This window comes from Staurois parvus, unplaced genomic scaffold, assembly GCF_062004578.1.
Source record: "Staurois parvus isolate SC_StPar_1 unplaced genomic scaffold, SC_StPar_1.0 ptg000009l, whole genome shotgun sequence".
NCBI classification, from domain to species: Eukaryota; Metazoa; Chordata; class Amphibia; order Anura; family Ranidae; genus Staurois; species Staurois parvus.
The window spans coordinates 1,665,213-1,684,301 of NW_028317805.1; the positions used below are offsets into that span (position 1 = coordinate 1,665,213).

General features: G+C 42.7%; 1 protein-coding gene across 1 annotated transcript in view; it reads left to right on the forward strand.

The window, feature by feature from the left end:
* LHPP (phospholysine phosphohistidine inorganic pyrophosphate phosphatase) overlaps nt 1–19,089 on the forward strand; it is a 45,611-nt gene that overhangs the window by 13,192 nt on the left and 13,330 nt on the right. Inside the window, exons 2-3 of the mRNA XM_089669042.1 lie at nt 13,296–13,483; nt 14,835–14,988. Of these exons, the coding sequence (XP_089525168.1) occupies nt 13,296–13,483; nt 14,835–14,988 (342 nt within the window). The remainder of the gene's footprint in view (nt 1–13,295; nt 13,484–14,834; nt 14,989–19,089) is intronic.

Genomic DNA, 19,089 nt, shown 5'->3' on the forward strand with positions numbered 1-19,089 from the left:
GTGCTCTGGTTTTGCACAAAGCAGCCCTGATCCTCTTCTTTTTGGGTCCCCTGCCAGCGGTCCTGTCTCCTCCCTCCAGCCGAGTCCCCGAATAGCAAGCTTCTTGCTATGGGGTGCACTCGAGCAGGCTCGTTCGCAAGCCGCAGCCCTGTGATTGGACATTGTCTATTTACACACAGGACTTAGCTTGGCACTGCCCCCCACTCCCTCATTGGCTCACTGGCTTTTATTGACAGCAGCAGGAGCCAATTCCTCTCGCTGCTGTGTGAGCCAGTGAGGAGAGAGAGAGACCCAGGAGAGCTGCGGCTTTCATGCATATCTGTGGATCAAGATGGGACTCAGGTAAGTATGGGGGGGGCTAGGGGCGGAGCTGCACCCAGAAGGTTCTTTACCTAAATGCATAGAATAAATTAAGGTAAAAAATTCTTCTGCCTTTAGAACCAGTTTAAGGGATACGGGGCTTCCTCTCTTTGTTCCTAGTGGCTGGATATAGCGTCCAGGGAGTGAAGGGGAGTAAAAGCTACTAATGGCTCCACTATAAAGTGAACCTGCTGCTTTGCCCTGCATATGTAAAGCTCAGTCTTACTTTTGGAAAGGTTTAGCAGTTGTGTTAAGGTTATGGGCTAGTAAATGATCAATACCTTTTCATAGTTGAAACATGTATAACATGTACTGAAAGCCAATATTTAGATTCAGAAAACGTAAGTACCCACATGAGAGGGCTGTGCAGGAGGGTACATCTCACAGCTTTGCCCTGCAAGGAGGTAGTAGTGCCAGGAGTGAGAGTTGCAGGACATATATGTAAATCAGGGAACTGTGACATACCACATCAAGGCAATCTTTTTTACCAGCTGTGTTTGAAATTTTCAGCGGCTCGTTAAAATCACAATAGGCAAACTTTGGAATATAATTATAACTCCAGGTATGATCTTTATTGTATTCTTATCTAGCTTGGACCAATGTAAGTATGCATATCTCATACCTGAGGGACCACTGGGAAAGACAACAATCACTGTAGTAGGTGGCACTACTAAAGTGATAGCTGCAATATTTAATGTCCTTTGCCAAGCAGTTGCCCAACTGTTTGCTGGCAGCAAGGGGTCACTTGCTTGGAACTGCTGCTATTCACAGGACACTTTCTATTTTTTTTTTCAGTGAATACAAGGCATCTTTCTGATTGGACAAGACAGAGAAAGTCTTGTGTTCACTGGGAAAAATACAAGGTGTTCTATGACTGACAGCAGTGCCGAGCAAGCAAGCCACTGTGGTCAATGTGCAGAGGTGAAGCAGCTCACATAGAATCGGAGTGGGACCCAGAAGATCGTGGCTGTCCCTGTAGCAGTGTCAAGTAGTGTTTTAGAATCTGAGTGGGACAAAGAAGATCGTGGCTGTCCCTGTAGTAGTGTCAAGTAGTGTTTTAGAATCTGAGTGGGACCCAGAAGATCATGGCTGTGCCTATAGTAGTATCAACTACTACAGTGATTGTCAGCTTCCTTGAAAGCCTCACCAAGTATGAGATGTGCATACTTACTTGCCAAGCTGAACCAATCTAAGGCTCCATGCACACTAGGAAGTGAAAAAAAAATGCTGGATAAAAAAACACTCATATGAGCATTTTTATCCCGAATTTTTGTTTTTTGTTCCGATGTTAAGCAGTGTATAACTGGTTGTTAAGGAGTGGGAGGCAAGCCAGCCGGCCACTTGCATCCTTAACAACCAATGACCCATCAGCTGAAGCTGAATGTAAACAAAATAATTGCCAGCAATTAAAATTTTATTTAAAAAAATAGTGTGGGGGTCCCCCCCCCCAATTCACATCAGGCTTTTTGGGTCTGGTATGGTTTTTTTAGGGGAACCCCATGCCAAAATGAAAAAGAAATGGCATGGGGTCCCCCCAAAATCCATACCAGACCCTTATGCAAGCATGCAGCCTTGCAGCACCCTCCAGAACCATACCAGGCCACATGCCGTCAACATGGGGGGGTGGGGGGCTTCCCCCCAAAGCACACTGTCTCCATGTTGATGGGGACAAGGGCATCTTCCCCATAACCCTGCACGGTGATTGTGGGGGTCTGTGGGCAGGGGGCTTATCAGAATCTGGAAGCTTCTTTTAAGAAGGGGGCCCCCAGATCCCGGCCCCCTCCTATGTGAATGAGTATTTAGTACATTGTACACCTACTCATTCACCAAAAAAAACATAAACAAAAACACAGTTTTTGACAAGTCCTTTATTTAGAAAAACAAAACAAAAACAATGCCCCCCAAAGTAAATCCAGGGTCAATTACGATGACCACCACCGCTGAACATCTGTTGTTAAGGACCTGGTGGCCGGCTAGCTGGCCCACTCCTTGACAACCAGCTTGGTTGTTCAGGAAATAGGTGGCTGCCGCAATGAAGAAAAAAAACCCCGCTGGAAACCACCTCTTAGTAGCGGTTAATAGCATTTAGGAGTGTTTGGCATTTTGTTTTTCTGCCAGAAAATCGCTCCCAAAAACGCAAAAAAAGCATTTTTTTATTTGCTACTAGAAGCTGAAACTTCAAAAACACTTCTAGACTACGATAGTGTGCATGGACACATAGGAAAACACCTATTTGCTTCTAGGGACATAACAAAAATGCTCATAAGTAGCTGCTATGAGCTTTATTTTTAAAGTTCACCTTTCATAACATGTTACATCCATATTCAGGGTGTAACATGGTATGAATGCACCAGCCACTGCTCCCCCTGCTCACCAACTTTGACAGCTAGCGGGGGCCGTGCAGGGTTCTGTCCGTTTTGGCCTTGTCACTCATTCACAGTCCTCTGTGAATGAGAAACTACAAGTCCCGATGGCCTTAGCAGCTGTCGGCTTGTAGTTCTCAATACACCATAGTAGTTCAGTAACGTTTCCTGTCAGTATATCTTCTTGCTCATACATTCTGTATCGGTAAGCAGATATACTGACAGAGCTGCATGGCACTAGCAATCGACTGATCTCTAGTGCAATGGTTTCCAGGCTTCTGCAACCAAAAAGAATAGATTCAGGGGTTTTTTTTACCTACAAAAAAATGTGCATTTATTATTTTTGCTAAAAAGGTGAACACTGAGCCTAAGGCTGGCTGTACACTATAAAATTTTCTGTCCAATTTTTGCCCAATTTCTGCTCAATTTCCTTTAGATTTACCTTCAACTATGTAGTGCAAGAGCCTGCCTAATTGGATACAATTGAAAGTGTTGTTAGGTTTGACCTCATATTATATGGTTTTTGGTAAATCTAAACCAAAAATCTCAAGAAAATTGTATAATGTATGGCCAGTTTTAGTTTGCAATAAAGATCATACTGGGAGTTTAGCTTTAAGAACTTGTTAAAAAAAAAAAAAAGAAGAAAAATATTTCAGATCATGATCCAGCGGTCATCTAGGGGTTTATTTACTAAAGCTGGAGAGTCCAAAATCAGACTCCCTTCTGCATAGAAACCAATCAGCTTCTAACCTCAACTTGTTCAATGAAGCTTTGGCAATGAAACCTGGAAGCTGATTGGTTTCTATGCAGAAGGGAGTCTGATTTTGGACTCTCCAGCTTTAGTAAATAAACCCCCTACTGTCTATGGCCAGTCTAAGCTGAGATCACAGTTTAATGCAGGAGCTGACCCGAAGAATGTATACATTGGCATAGTGAATGATAAAAAAAAAGTTACCTTGATGACAATTGTAACTTGTAATATAGGAGGAAAATAAAATAATATAGCAGGAAATAATAGCACATTTTATTTTGTTTACTTTTGTTGAGTGGTCCTCAAACATCCCACTTTTTACTGCTCCAATAAAAGTAAATGTTGCTGATTAGGCTTTTGTGTCTCTTTAATGAGCTAGCAGATGCCTCCATCACAATTCAGATTCCTATCAGCAGCCAATTAATGATTAAACAGCACACGAGCATATCCACAGCTAATTGTTTTATCAACACAGATGTTTTGTGGAAGTCATAAAAGATCAGAAGAGCTGATTGTTTGCTGGAATTGGGATCACATTAACCTCCTGCCATTCAAACACTCCTCTCCAAGATGAGCGGGAAGGAGCATAGGAGACATTACTGGACTCACTGACTTACAGAAATGTGACCTTATAACTAACAGAGCTAAGCATGAGGGGCCCCAAAGAAACCCAGAAAAGCTGGTTCATGGCAAAGATATGGCCTACTATATACTGTAGAGTCAGTTAGCTGACGTGTATACAGCTGTTTCTGGCTTATTAAGTCTTATCAGTGTAGGTTACAGAATGGCTTCTATCTGGTTGGGCTTTTGCAAGAAGTCCGCATAACCTGTCAGGCTTATTGTGTTGGGCAAAAGGGACCAACATCACTCATTTTATATATAGTGTGGACTACTGTATTACCAACAGGTTTTTTTTTTTTTTTAAATAATGCATTCTGTTTTTGTATTGTCCATTTAAAGCCTAAGTGTAGGTAAAAAAAATGTTTTTTAAAAATCAATACAAGGGAAGGTACTTACATTTACTGAGAAGTATCCCTTGCGCTAGTGCTGGTTTTCCTAGTTGAAATCCAAAGTCTTCTGCCACCCCTTCCTAAAAAAGGCCCCTTGGCCATAATCTTCTAGTGTTGCAGGGGTTAAAGTAAAATTCTGGGCTAAACCTAGTCTTAAAAATGTTCTCTCCCCTCCTAACACCTATGCTGACTAACCTGTGTAAGATGTATATACTTACCTATTTTCAGCCCAGCCTGGTCACTTGATCCGGCTCCACTGTGTCAGTCAAAGCCAGTGTTTCTCAACCTTTTTTCAGTCAAGGCACCCTTTAAAATTGTGGACAGTCTTGAGGCACCCCAGTCTAAAATGGGGTACCTCAAGACTGTCGATCATTTTAAAAGGGCACCCCATTCTAAAATGTGAAAAACTATTCTAATAGTTGTATATAACGCAGCAACATCCACACATGTAGGGCACCCAACATTAGAGGTGATTTTTTCTTCCAAAGCAAATACACTTTTGCACACTGGTACTGACTAGTATTCCAGTGTTTCTCTTCTCCATCGGTTTTTCTCCATCACTGAACTGATGTGACCCCAGCACTGATGGAGAAGGGCAGGGGAAAGTCAAACTAGGATGCTGTGCAGGCAGCTGACATCCTCCTTATCAACTGATGATGTGATTGGTTCTCAGGACGCCAGTTGCTAGAACAGCAATGGGCAAACTACGGCCCGCGGGCTGTATACGGCCCGGCGGACCTTTTAATCCGGCCCGCGGAGCTAGGCTGCCGCTAGGCTCCTCTCACAGTCCGCCCTGAAGACCGGTGTAGCATGAAAATCTGTCTCCTATGAGGATCTGTCCCCCTCGACGTATCTGCGCATGTGCCGGAGATCGCCGATCGGCTGCTAATGCCTGAAACTGGCACATGCGCAGATACGTCGAGGGGGACAGATCCTCATAGGAGACAGATTTTCATGCTACACTGGAACGGCGCGGGAACACGGCGAGAGGAACGCGCGGAGCAAAGGTAAGTGAATTGACACAGGGGGGACTTGGGGACTTAATATGGGGGATGAATTAATATGGGGAATGAATTACTATATGGGGGATGAATTACTATATGGGGGATGAATTACTATATGGGGGATGAATTACTATAGGGGGATGAATTACTATATGGGGGATGAATTACTATATGGGGGATGAATTACTATATGGGGGATGAAATACTATGGGGGATGAATTACTATATGGGGGATTAATTACTATGCTTACTATGGGGGAATATTACTATACTTACTATGGATGACACATACACATCATTCATCTACTCTTGGTCCGGCCCCCGGGTCCAATATATGAACCCATTGCGGCCCTCAAGTCAAAAAGTTTGCCCACCCCTGGGCTAGAAGGTCGTAATGGTGCACAATGAAAACCTGTGGCTTTGTTTAACTAAAAGGTAGTCCTGTTCCACTCGCTGGCTTTTAGACAAGTTTTGGGCAAATTTTAGACATTTTGCCAGGGCACCCCTGAAGGAACCTCAAGGCACCCCAGGGTGCCTGGGCACCCTTGTTGAGAAAGGCTGGTCAAAGCAGCTGCAGGGGAGAGGAGGGTGCATCAACAACGGATGGGCCATAGGAGCCTATGAGTGATATCACTGCTCCCAAACGTTGCTAGCTGTTGTTGAGCGCTCTGTCCTCTCCATTGCAGCCGCCTTTGGCTGACACGGGATCACATGACCGGACCAGAGCTGGCTGAAAGTAGGTCCGAACTGTAAATACACCTTTCTTACACAGGTTAGTCAGCATATGTGTTAAGAAGAGGGAGAGAGCTTTTTAAGACTAGATTTAGCCTGGAATTCTACTTTAATACACGTGATGGGCCTGTCACAGGCACTATGCCCACCCTTTCTGCCCTCTCCTCCATTCATATGAGCTATGCTATAGTTTTCATTAAACAAAAGCACTCAATGGATAGAGGAGGAGGACTTTTCATTCATCTGTGCATCTATCATTCATAGATCACTTTTTATCAATCAAAGGTGTGGTACAGGTTCTATGAATGGAGGAAGTGGGTGGTTTGATGCAAGTCCTGATTTGTAGACAGACCAAACTTGTATGAGCCCTGGGTGGTAAAAGCGTATGTTTGAATAATTCTCCCATGTTTATTTCTGGTGTAAGACTACAGCGTGGATAAAATCGGCAATTAAAAGATAAGCCTACCCAAGAAAAACAGAATGTCCCAAACCTGGTCCCCCATAGAATGGCTACAGTAATAGAAGAAGCTTCTCCCAACTCCTTTTGGGGATGTACTACTGCGGGGACACTCCTGTATATTTGGTGAGACTGTCCAAAAATGTAGAGTTTTTGGATCAGGGTTTATCAACTTTTCTACATAGTTTTGAGCAGAAGTATTTAGAAAAATCCCTGAGAAGCCTTACTAAACCTTGATAGTTGTACTGCAGCTCAGCTTAAACATTTATATTTAGGGCATCCAAAAAAACTTTGGCTAAGGTTCAGAGATCAGCTATCCCAACTGTTCCACAAGTTAAATGGAGATGTCGTGGAACCTAATGAAAGAGCTGTTAGCAGCAATACTCATGACCCCCCTTCTCTTTCTGTATGTGGATAATGACACTGTAATTATTTTAATAAAAAAAAATCTAAGTACCTTTTTCCTAATGGCTATACAGCTGTCACATGACCCAGCTCTTTCCCAGCCTGTCTGCAGGGAAACAATGGCAGGAGGATGCTTCTAGTCCTCTGTTGCTGGTCAGAAAATAAAAAAAAACAGCCTTTGTGATACAGAGTAAAAATATATAATCCATGTCAATAAACTGTTTTAAATCATCATACAAATATATATTTGAAAACAAATCTTTATTATTTTTTTGGCAATACCATGGCGTGGGCAGATTTCTGCCACACATAGTTAAGTTTGACACCTTTTCTGAGAAAAATGACTGGCTCTTACTCTTGATCTCTTTCCTATTAATAACATTGATCACAATGTCCCATTTTTACTGGCCAGGTCAGTAAATTACTGGCCAGATGGCAACCCTTTGTGCATTCTGTCCTCTCTGCCTTTCATGTTTCCAAACCCTTAATTGCAGGGGAAAAAAGGGGGCCTTTTGGACCATGTGGTGGACTGCTCCACATCACTTTCTGACTTCAGGTCTTTTTTTGAAGGAACCTGTCAGAATAGAAACTTGGGAACTATCTATACTTACTTGTATTTAAAGAAGCAAGTTCTGGGATTGTCTTTTTAAATCCTTCTTTAGTTGCTGATCTAAAGTAGATACTTGACTAGCAAGAGAACCTGTCACTGTGCCCTGAATGATCAAAGCAACAGGTCCTCTTTAACGTACTTTGTAATTTGCCAAACAAAATAAATTGAATGCTGCTACATCTAGTTTTGTGAAATGTGTATATTATTCCTGAGACAATATGGTCTGTGAAGTTCTACAAGGCTGCAGTTATGGTCCAGACCATATTGTATTTATGCCCCATTTACGATGTACCTTTCCCTGTGTTCAGTCAGTGTGGGAGGACCCTTGTTGAGAATTTTACTGTTACATGGAAGAACAGATGTTGTTTCGGGTCTCATCCTCCTCGTCACACCCGCTGCTCACTGTTCTGAGAAGGTCGCATACTCATTTATTAGGTATAATTGGTCCCTCATCTACGTTGCTCACCTGCATCATTACCCTCCAAGTGCGCCACGCTTCGCTGGCATATTAGTGGCGTACTTTGGGACCTCGTTATCTCTTTATCCAAATGGCCTCATTTAAAAGAGAAAAGCTCATGTTATGAAGGGCAATTACACATTAAGTGCTATGTATAATTTTCATCTGTCTGATGTCTGGAGATACAAGTCACAGGGCTGTATTTAACCTCGGGATGTGGAGTCCAACCTGCTACAAGTGCTGAGCCACCGTGCAGTGATTTCCCACTCTGCCCAAAGTGTGGACTTTTCCCAATTCCTGGGAACTCTTTTGTATCCCGAAAACAAATATCTGATGGCCTGCTTCAAACCTAGCTCTAAGGGTTTTATCACACCAAACCCTTGTCAGGTTCAGCAAAAGGACACATAGAAGACAGTTCTCCTTTGTGCGCCCTGTCTACACCATAACGCTGCCTTGCGGTGTGCTGCGTAAAATGCAGCATGTCTTAAGAAGCACAGTGTATAGGGCACTGCATGTCGCCTCAGCACGGCTCATAACCTAGTGGTGCATAGAGTCAATACATTAAAAAAAAAAAAATACATAACACCGTGCCTTGTAACAAATCATTCCACAGCCTTTTACATTGAACACCAGAGCACAGGCCTAATATGGAGCATAACGCCTGTGGGTTGGTGTGATCGAACTCCTTTACATAAATAAACCTTTTAATATAATAAGGTAGAGCCTCTCAACGTGTGTAATAGCTAAAGGCTATTTTATCTAAATTACTTAAAAACACTGCTTCTGTCTTGTGTGTGTGTATATATATATATACACAGTGGGGATCGAAAGTTTGGGCACCCCAGCTAAAAATTTGTATTAATGTGCATAAAGAAGCCAAGGAAAGATGGAAAAATCTCCAAAAGGCATCAAATTACAGATTAGACATTCTTATAATATGTCAACAAAAGTTAGATTTTATTTCCATCATTTACACTTTCAACATAACAGAAAACAAAAAAATGGCGTCTGCAAAAGTTTGGGCACCCTGCAGAGTTAATAGCATGCACTGCCCCCTTTGCCAAGCTGAGACCTGCCAGTGTCATGGATTGTTCTCAATCATCATCTGGGAAGACCAGGTGATGTCAATCTCAAAGGTTTTAAATGCCCAGACTCATCTGACCTTGCACCAACAATCAGCACCATGGGTTCTTCTAAGACGTTGTCTAGAAAACTGAAACTGAAAATAGTTGACGCTCACAAAGCTGGAGAAGGCTATAAGAAGATAGCAAAGCGTTTTCAGATGTCAATATCCTCTGTTCGGAATGTAATTAAGAAATGGCAGTCATCAGGAACAGTGGAAGTTAAAGCAAGATCTGGAAGACCAAGAAAAATATCAGACAGAACAGCTCGCAGGATTGTGAGAAAAACAATTCAAAACCCACGTTTGACTGCACGATCCCTCCAGAAAGATCTGGCAGACACTGGAGTTGTAGTACACTATTCCACTATAAAGAGATACTTGTACAAATATGGTCTTCATGGAAGAGTCATCAGAAGAAAACCTCTTCTACGTCCTCACCACAAAAATCATCGTTTGAACTTTGCAAATGAACATATAGACGAGCCTGATGCATTTTGGAAACAAGTTCTGTGGACCGATGAGGTTAAAATTGAACTTTTTGGCCGGAATGAGCAAAGGTACGTTTGGAGAAGAAGGGGCACAGAATTTAATCAAAAGAACCTCTGTCCAACTGTTAAGCATGGGGTTGGATCAATCATGCTTTGGGGTTGTGTTGCAGCCAGTGGCACAGGGAACATCTCACGAGTAGAAGGAAAAATGGATTCAATAAAATTTCAGCAAATTTTGGATGGTAACTTGATGCCATCTGTGAAAAAGCTGAAGTTAAAGAGAGGATGGCTTCTACAAATGGATAATGACCCTAAACACACCTCGAAATCCACGGGGGATTACATCTAGAGGCGTAAACTGAAGGTTTTGCCATGGCCTTCACAATCTCCTGACCTCAACATCATTGAAAATCTATGGATAGACCTTAAAAGAGCAGTGCGTGACAGACAGCCCAGAAATCTCAAAGAACTGGAAGACTTTTGTAAGGAAGAATGGGCAAAGATACCTCAAACAAGAATTGAAAGACTCTTGGCTGGCTACAAAAAGCGTTTACAAGCTGTGATACTTGCCAAAGGGGGCAGTACAAGATATTAACTCTGCAGGGTGCCCAAACTTTTGCAGACGCCATTTTTTTGTTTTCTGTTATTTTGAAAGTGTAAATGATGGAAATAAAATCTAACTTTTGTTGACATATTATAAGAATGTCTAATCTGTAATTTGATGCCTTTTGGAGATTTTTCCATCTTTCCTTGGCTTCTTTATGCACATTAATACAAATTTTTAGCTGGGGTGCCCAAACTTTCGATCCCCACTGTGTGTATATATATATATATATATATATATATATATATATATATATATATATATATATATATACACACACACACACACTCACACATTAGATTGCCAAAAGTAGTGGGACCCCTGCCTTTATCTGCAAGGTTCAATATTGAGTTGGCCCTTCCTTTGCAGCTATAACAGCTTCAACTCTTCTGGGAAGGCTGTCCACAAGGTTTAGGAGGGTGTCTATGGGAAGGTTTGACCATTCTTCCAGAAGCACATTTGTGAGGTCAGGCACTGATGTCGGACGAGAAGGCCTGGCTCACAGTCTCCGCTCTAATTCATCCCAAAGGTATTCTATCGGGTTGAGGTCAGGACTCTGTGCAGGCCAGTCACGTTCCTCCACCCCAAACTGGCTCATCCATGTCCTTATGGGCATTGCTTTGTGCATTGGTGCGCAGTCATGGAACAGGAAGGGGCCATCCCCAAACTGTTCCCACAAAGTTGGAAATTGTTCAAAATGTCTTGGTATGCTGACGCCTTTAGAGTTCCCTTCACTGGAACTAAGGGGCCAAGCCCAAACCCTGAAAAACAACCCCACACCATAATCCCCCCTCCACCAAACTTTACACTTGGCACAATGCAGTCAGGAAAGTACCATTCTCAAGGCAACTGCCTAACCCAGACACATCCATCGGATTGCCAAACAGAGAAGCATGATTCGTCTCTCCAGAGAACACGTCTCCACTGCTCTAGAGTCCAGTGGCAGCATGCTTTACACCACTGCATCCGACACTTTGCATTGCACTAGGTGATGTAAGGCTTGGATGCAGTTGCTCGGACATGGAAACCCATTCCATGAAGCTCTCTATGCACTGTTGTTGTACTAATCTGAAGGCCACACAAAGTCTTTAGCTATTGACTCTGCAGACAGCTGGAGACTTCTGCGCACTGTGCTCTTCAGCATGCACTGACCCCGCTCTGTCATTTTATGTGACCTACCACTTTGTGGCTGAGTTGCTGTTGTTCCCAGTTGCTTCCACTTTGTTATAGTACCACTAACAGTTGACCGTGGAATATTTAGTAGCAAGGAAATTTCACGGATGGACTTATTGCACAGGTGGCAACCTATCACGGGACCACACTTGGAGCCACTGAGCTCCTGAGAGCGACCCATTCTTTCACAAGTGTTTGTAGAAGCAGTCTGCATGCCTAGGTGCTTGATTTTATACACCTGTGGCCATGGAGGTGATTGGAACACCTGAATCCAATGATTTGGAGGGGTGTCTTAATACTTTTGGCAATATAGTGTGTGTGTGTGGTTTTTTTTTTTTTTGTTACTGTTTTAAATCATCATACAAATATATATTTGAAAACAAATCTTTATTTTTTGGCAATAACATGGCGTGGGCGAATTTCTGCCACATGTAGTTAAGTTTGACACCTTTTCTGAGAAAAATGACTGGCTCTTACTCTTGATCTCTTTCCTATTAATAACATTGATCACAATGTCCCATTTTTACTGGCCAGGTCAGTACATTACTGGCCAGATGGCAACCCTTTGTGCATTCTGTCCTCTCTGCCTTTCATGTTTCCAATCCCTTAATTGCAGGGAAAAAAAGGGGGCCTTTTGGACCATGTGGTGGCTAAAGGGGGTTACCACAAGTCCTCCTGTATGGGGCTCAGGCCAGCAGAGGCCATACAGGGGATCGGTTCCAGTAATTGCACCACCCTCCCTTCCCCGCCACACTGATCACCATTCCTGCAGTGTTGCTGGTTTCCCTCCTCTCCTTTTCACCTTCAAGATAGAGAGTGGGGGAAGGGTCCAGGAAATATGTCACATTTATCGACCCCTTCCTTTCCTGAATGAACACAATAAGTAATCGGCACCGATCACTCACTGTGTTCATTCATAACTGCGGAATAATAAACTGTGTTTATTTGGGGGGGGGGCCCTGTTAGGCCAGCTGTATAGGGCCCCGTGGTTTCTAACAGCACCTCTGATGACAAGTCAGGGGACGCAACCATGAAAGAAAAGTGGCTTTGTTAGACCGGTTATCACTACGGAACTGGTGAGGAGGAACCTTGTGAGACCCTGGAGTAAGATAAGTAATTCTTTCTGTTGTATCCTCTCGAGATTTATAGGTCAATATTATAGTGGGCACACCAATATACAATTTTTTCTAAGCTGACTGGAGTTCAGCTTTTCATTTTGATTGGGTGTTTGAAGGGAACACCCGGTAGGTCAGCAAGCATAGGATCAGTTAAAAATCTTGTGCTTTTGGTGTTCTATGAGGGTATCCGCATTGGCAGTCCCCATTTCCTTCTCTGTTTGTTTCCAAAAGCCAATCTTGAGGCAAACCACTAAATGCACAGTTTAAACTGATGTATTATTGTTTTCCTTGGCATAGGTTTTGAAATCTGCTTTAGCCAGGTTTGAGCGCCAGCTTTTCTCTACTGTAGTTGAGCAGTATAGCATGGTCAACAACCTAACGCTCAGTCTGCTTATTGAAGAATGAAGGAACAACAGCACACTGGTCATCTTAGTGCTGTCCCTCCTGTAAGTATGTTCACAGCGTTAGATTGACAGCATTTAGAAAAGCAGTAAAGCCTCTTTGGCTGTCTATCCATTCCCCAAGCTGAATCCAGGGCATTACAAAATGCAGATAGTTATACAATATAAATAAGTTTATTAAAATGTTAATTTTTTTTTTTAATAAGCACATTTTTTTGACATTTCATCTTAAATTTTAGGATTCGGCAGGCTGGCCTGAAGTTGCGCTTTTGCACAAATGAGTCGCAGGCCACACGGAGTCAATTTGTTTGTAAACTGCAGAGATTTGGCTTCAGCATTTCTGAAGAAGAGGTTACTGCTCCTGGCCCTGCAGCGAAAAGGCTAGCGCAAGAACGGGGACTGAGGCCACATTTGCTGGTCCATAATGGTAATATACTTCTCTGTCCTCAAACAAGCTTTCTAAACACACATTTACTTACTGTATATTCACTCTATGAAATGTTAGATACTAAGGATCTGGCCTCCAAATGTATTTGTCTTACTTTGAACAGGAACATCAACATGTGTGCTCCTTTATTAAGCTGGCCATACACGTAAAGATTTCTCTCTTTCAGCCCAATTGGCTGCATAGATTCACAGAAATCTGCCAAAATTTGAGCCATGTATGGCCATCTTTATAAGTGTGCTTATCTCTGCACTGTGAGTGTAGAGCAATGGAGGATTAGCAGACAATTTTCTACCTCACCAATCCAAATTTAATCTGAGAACAGAGCTTCAGGAAAGTCTGTGATGGTCATTCTTGACAAGGTAGAGCTGAATTCCAGCTTTATTAAAGCATATTTCCTCTGGTACTTGGGAAAACCCCACTACATGTTTGTTATATGTTCCCATGCTCACAGCATGCCAGCTTATTGAGTTTTTTAATCAAAATTAAGTCACAGTGCTTATCACCCTCTGAAAAGCAATCCACTTTTAATGGGGCAGTAGCACAACGGCTCACAGCCATTTGGAAGGCACTGCTGCTTTCTCCTAACTCCTGTTCTTTTTTTTTTCTGAGACGATGCTGCAACTGTGAGCCAAGCATTTGGCTTGTGGTTGCAGTGTGGCTCCACTGATCTCAATGGGGGAGTTTGACAGTCAGTGCTGTCTGTCAAACTCTGCAGCCCGAGTTAAAAATGCCACAACCACAGCAGGTATACAGCCCTGTCAGGCTGTAATGTTAGAATTCGGGTGGGTGGCCAAAGGAAGGGGTGGAGGGTCGATAAAGCCTCAGCTCAGCTGCCTATTTTTACCACTCCCATGGCCATCTGTGTGAAAGAGCCCTTAGAGTGAGCCTGTCCCAAATCTGCCTGCATTAACATCAATTGCATGAAGACCAGCCTCCAAGCCTTTGACCCTTTGTTAGGACAGACGATGTTCAAACTGAGTTATAATTGATCATGAAGATCTGCCTGCACAGTACAGATAGGGTTAATTATGACTAACACAACTGCCCAGCCCCCTCATAAACAAGAAGAGTTACCTAGGATTTTCCTTGCTGGAGGGTTCAAAATAAAGCATTTACAAAAAGGTAAACTGCAATTTTTAAACTTTTTTTTTTTTTTTAAGCTATGCTATGTTAGTGGGAACACATAACAAATACAAAGTAGGTGTTCTCTGAATTGGTCTGAAGAAAAGCAGAAATGAACTTTAAACCACTTTATTTTATCAGCTGTGTTGTATATCACACATCTGTCCATCTTTGGGTGCTTTAGCAGTGACTTCCTCCCTTCTCACAGATCTGCTCCCGGAGTTTGACTCCATTGATATGTCTGAGCCTAACTGTGTTGTGATTGGAGATGCAGCTGAAAACTTTTCCTATCAGAATGTGAATGCAGCGTTTAATGTGCTGATCGGCCTAGAGAAGCCGGTTCTCATATCTCTGGGAAAGGGGTGAGTGCTTTGTATTTTGCTTTCTCACAGTTGTAGGACTTGCACAAATAAATATGCAGTGCTTAACTTGTACCAAGAACACTCTCTTGTAACAAAGAACTCTTGTATAAAATCAACTGTATATCAAGTGATGTTAAGGCCCTTTCATATGAGTGTTCAGTGTGGATCCATCCAAGACCAGATTTATACCTTGGGGGGCCCCTTATACACATTGTTGGTTTACATTATCCACTTTCGGATGGCAATGTACTGCGGGTGGGTGGGCGGCCTGTACAGATGCAGTGATGTACCTGCACATCGCTAGCCTCATCCAGGTAAAAGGCACGCATGCACATGCTCCCGCCCACTTACTCCCACTGTGATTGCACACAGCGGGTTTTTGTTAGCAGTTCCCTGCCAATGATTCATGGCTGGGACCTGCTGATCAGCTGTGTCCATTCACAGCCCAGAGCCCTGTGTTGACAATCACCACAGGGTTCTGTACAGAGGGAACAATATGTCTGTTTCTTCTCCCTGCAAAGCAGGGAGAAGAAACAAAGATTTTTAGTAACAATCAGCACACATTACACAAATTAACATTTGTTATGCACACACTTAATCTCTCCATTACCTCAGATGGTGACCCCTCCATAGTCAGTGTCATTAGTACAGTGACAATGTATAGTAGTATCACTGTATTAGTGTCACTGGTGATATCAGTAAGTCAGTTCCCACCCAGTGTCAGTTGGTGCTTGCCAGTTTGGTTGATTGCCAGCCACACTATCACAATCCCACTATAAGTCGCTGATCACCAGCATTAGTAGTATAAAAAATAAAAATTCCAGTACATATAACATAATTTGTAGACATTAACCTTCACGCAAAACAATCAATGTATACTTATTGGAATTTTTTTTGTTACCAAAGACATGTAGCAGAATACATTTTGGCCTAAATTTATGAAGAATTTTTTTTTTTTTTCTATTGGACATGTTTTATAGCAGAAAGTAAAAAAATACAGTTTTTCTTTAAATTTCCAGTCTTTTTTTGTTTATATAATAAAAAATAAAAGCCTAAAAGCAAGTTCTATTTGTGTGAAAAGATTATATAAATTTAGTTTGGGTACAGCATTGCATGACCGCGCAATTACCAGTTAAAGTTGTGCAGTGCTAAATAGCAAAAAATCGCCTAGTCATGAAAGGGGTAAAACCTGACACTTTGCTACAATGTAAAGTAGTGAGTGTACAGCTTGTATAACAGTGTAAATTTGCTGTCCCCTCAAAATAACTCAACACAGCCATTAATGTCTAAACCGCTGGTAACAAACGTGAGTACACCCCTAAGTGAAAATGTCTAAATTGGGCCCAAGTAGCCATTTTCCCTCCCCGGTGGCATGTGACTCATTAGTGTTACAAGGTCTCGGGTGTGAATGGGGAGCAGGTGTGTTAAATTTGATATCACTCTTACTGTCCCATACTGGTCACTGGAAGTTCAACATGGCACCACATGGCAAAGAACTCTCTGAGGATCTGAAAAAAAGAATTGTTGCTCTATATAATGATGGCCTAGGCTATAAGAAGATTGCCAAGACCCTGAAACTGAGCTGTAGCATGGTGGCCAAGACCATACAGTGGTTTAACAGGACAGGTTCTACTCAGAACAGGCCTCACCATGGTCGACCAAAGAAGTTGAGTGCACGTGCTCAGCGTCATATCCAGAGGTTGTCTTTGGGAAATAGACGTATGAGTGCTGCCAACATTGCTGCAGAAGTTGAAGGGGTGGGGGGCAACCTGTCAGTGCCCAGACCATACACCGCACACTGCATCAAATTGGCCTGCATGGCTGTTGTCCCAGAAGGAAGCCTCTTATAAAGATGATGCACAAGAAAGTTCGCAAACAGTTTGCTGAAGACAAGCAGACTAAGGACATGGATTACTGGAACCATGTCCTGTGGTCTGATGACACCAAGATAAACTTATTTGGTTCAGATGGTGTCAAGCGTGTGTGGTGGCAACCAGGTGAGGAGTACAAAGACAAGTGTGTCTTGCCCACAGTCAAGCATGGTGGTGGGAGTGTCATGGTCTGGGGCTGCATGAGTGCTGCCGGCACTGGGGAGCTACAGGTCATTGAGGGAACCATTAATGCCAACATGTACTGTGACATACTAAAGCAGAGCATAATCTCCTCTCTTCAGAGACTGGGCCGCAGGGCAGTATTCCAACATAACAACCCCAAACACACCTCCAAGACGACCACTGCCTTGCTAAAGAAGCTGAGGGTAAAGGTGATGGACTGGCCAAGCATGTCTCCAGACCTAAAACCCTATTGAGCATCTGTGGGGCATCCTCAACCGGAAGGTGGAAGAGTCTTTAACATCCACCAGCTCCGTGATGTCATCTTGGAGGAGTGGAAGAGGACTCCAGTGGCAACCTGAGAAGCTCTGGTGAACTCCATGCCCAAGAGGCTTAAGGCAGTGCTGGAAAATAATGGTGGCCACACAAAATATTGACACTTCGGGCCCAATTTGGATATTTTTACTTAGGGGTGTACTCACTTTTGTTGCCAGCGGTTTAGAGAGTAATGGCTGTGTGTTGAGTTATTTTGAGGGGACAGCAAATTTACACTGTTATACAAGCTGTACACTCACTACTTTACATTGTAGCAAAGTGTCATTTCTTCAGTGTTGTCACATGAAAAGATATAATAAAATATTTAAAAAAATGTGAGGGGTGTACTTACTTCTGGGAGATGCTGTATTTTTGAATTGCTTTATATTATTTTTGTATAGGGGGGCCCTTCTGTCAAGGGGGCTCAGGACAGTTGCTCTTTTTGCCCCTTTATAAATCTGTGACTGGATCTGTCTTTCAATTTCCCAGATGGATTCAGACTGAACCACTATGTACTGTATATCTATTGGTGGGCGCACGTCTGTTTACTTCCACTTACATCCAAGTTAGTTTATGTTTGTAGAAAAAACAGAAAAGGTCTGCTTGCTCCTTTGTTTTCCTTTTTTTTTATTTTTATTTTTAGATATAAACTGATGTAACTGGACATCTCTTCCATTTACTTTTTTATCACCGATGACTTGTTTTTCACCAACAATTAAAGCCTAAGTTTACCTAAAAACAACCAAAAAAATCAGCAAAGGGGACATTACTTATCTTCAGTGAGATATGTTCATTGTGCTGTTGTGTCTTCCTTAGGTCAAAATCTTCCCCTTCCAAAGCCCTCCACCCACCTCCACCACTTCAACCTTTTGGTGTTGCAGGGGTTAATAACACTAAGGGGCTATTACAGGCACTCATTAAGAGTTCAGAGGAGCCATACTACAGCTTCCAATGAATGAAACAGAATCATGGAATGGAGAGCGGAGGATGATTGATAGCTCTGCCCTCTCCATTCACCCACGATCCATCGATCACCGTTTCAATGCTTTGCAGACACCTATGCAAAAAAATTATAAATGCACATTTTCCCTCAAATATGGGTGTATTTATTTATTTATTTTGCAGATGGTGGACTTAGCCTTTAATCAGAGCACCCTGTATCCATTACAGATAAGGGTGCTCTGACAATGCACAAAGGTGCTCACGTTCTAAAACACAATACCACTCAGCACTATACCTACGACAGGAAAGCTTGCATCCAGCTATCATTCCCTTTGGAACCAACACATCTGTCTCTTCAATTCATTCCAATGCATGACTTTAGCAGGAGTGTACTTTTAAAGCCTAAGTTTAGTTGAAATGTAAAAAAAATCAGCATTAATGTGAATTGTCCCTTGTGCTGCTGGCTGGTCTCTTAGTTTAAATTCAAATTCCTCTGAACCCCCCCTCCCACCCTCTACCTCCTCATATGCCTACAGCCATGACCCTCTCGTGCTGTGGGGGGTACTGGGCAGTGGGCCTGTTACAGGCCCTTATTAGGAGTGCTGGCTATGCCCACCCTTTCCGCCCCTCATCCATTCATAGAACTATATAATAATAATAATAATTGAAATGCAATCTGTGAGTGGAGGATGGATGGATGAATGAAAAGTCTGCCTCCTCCATTCATAACTACTTTTCATTGATGAAAGTTATAGTACAGCTTCTATAAGTGAAGCTCAGAGGAAGGGGGTGG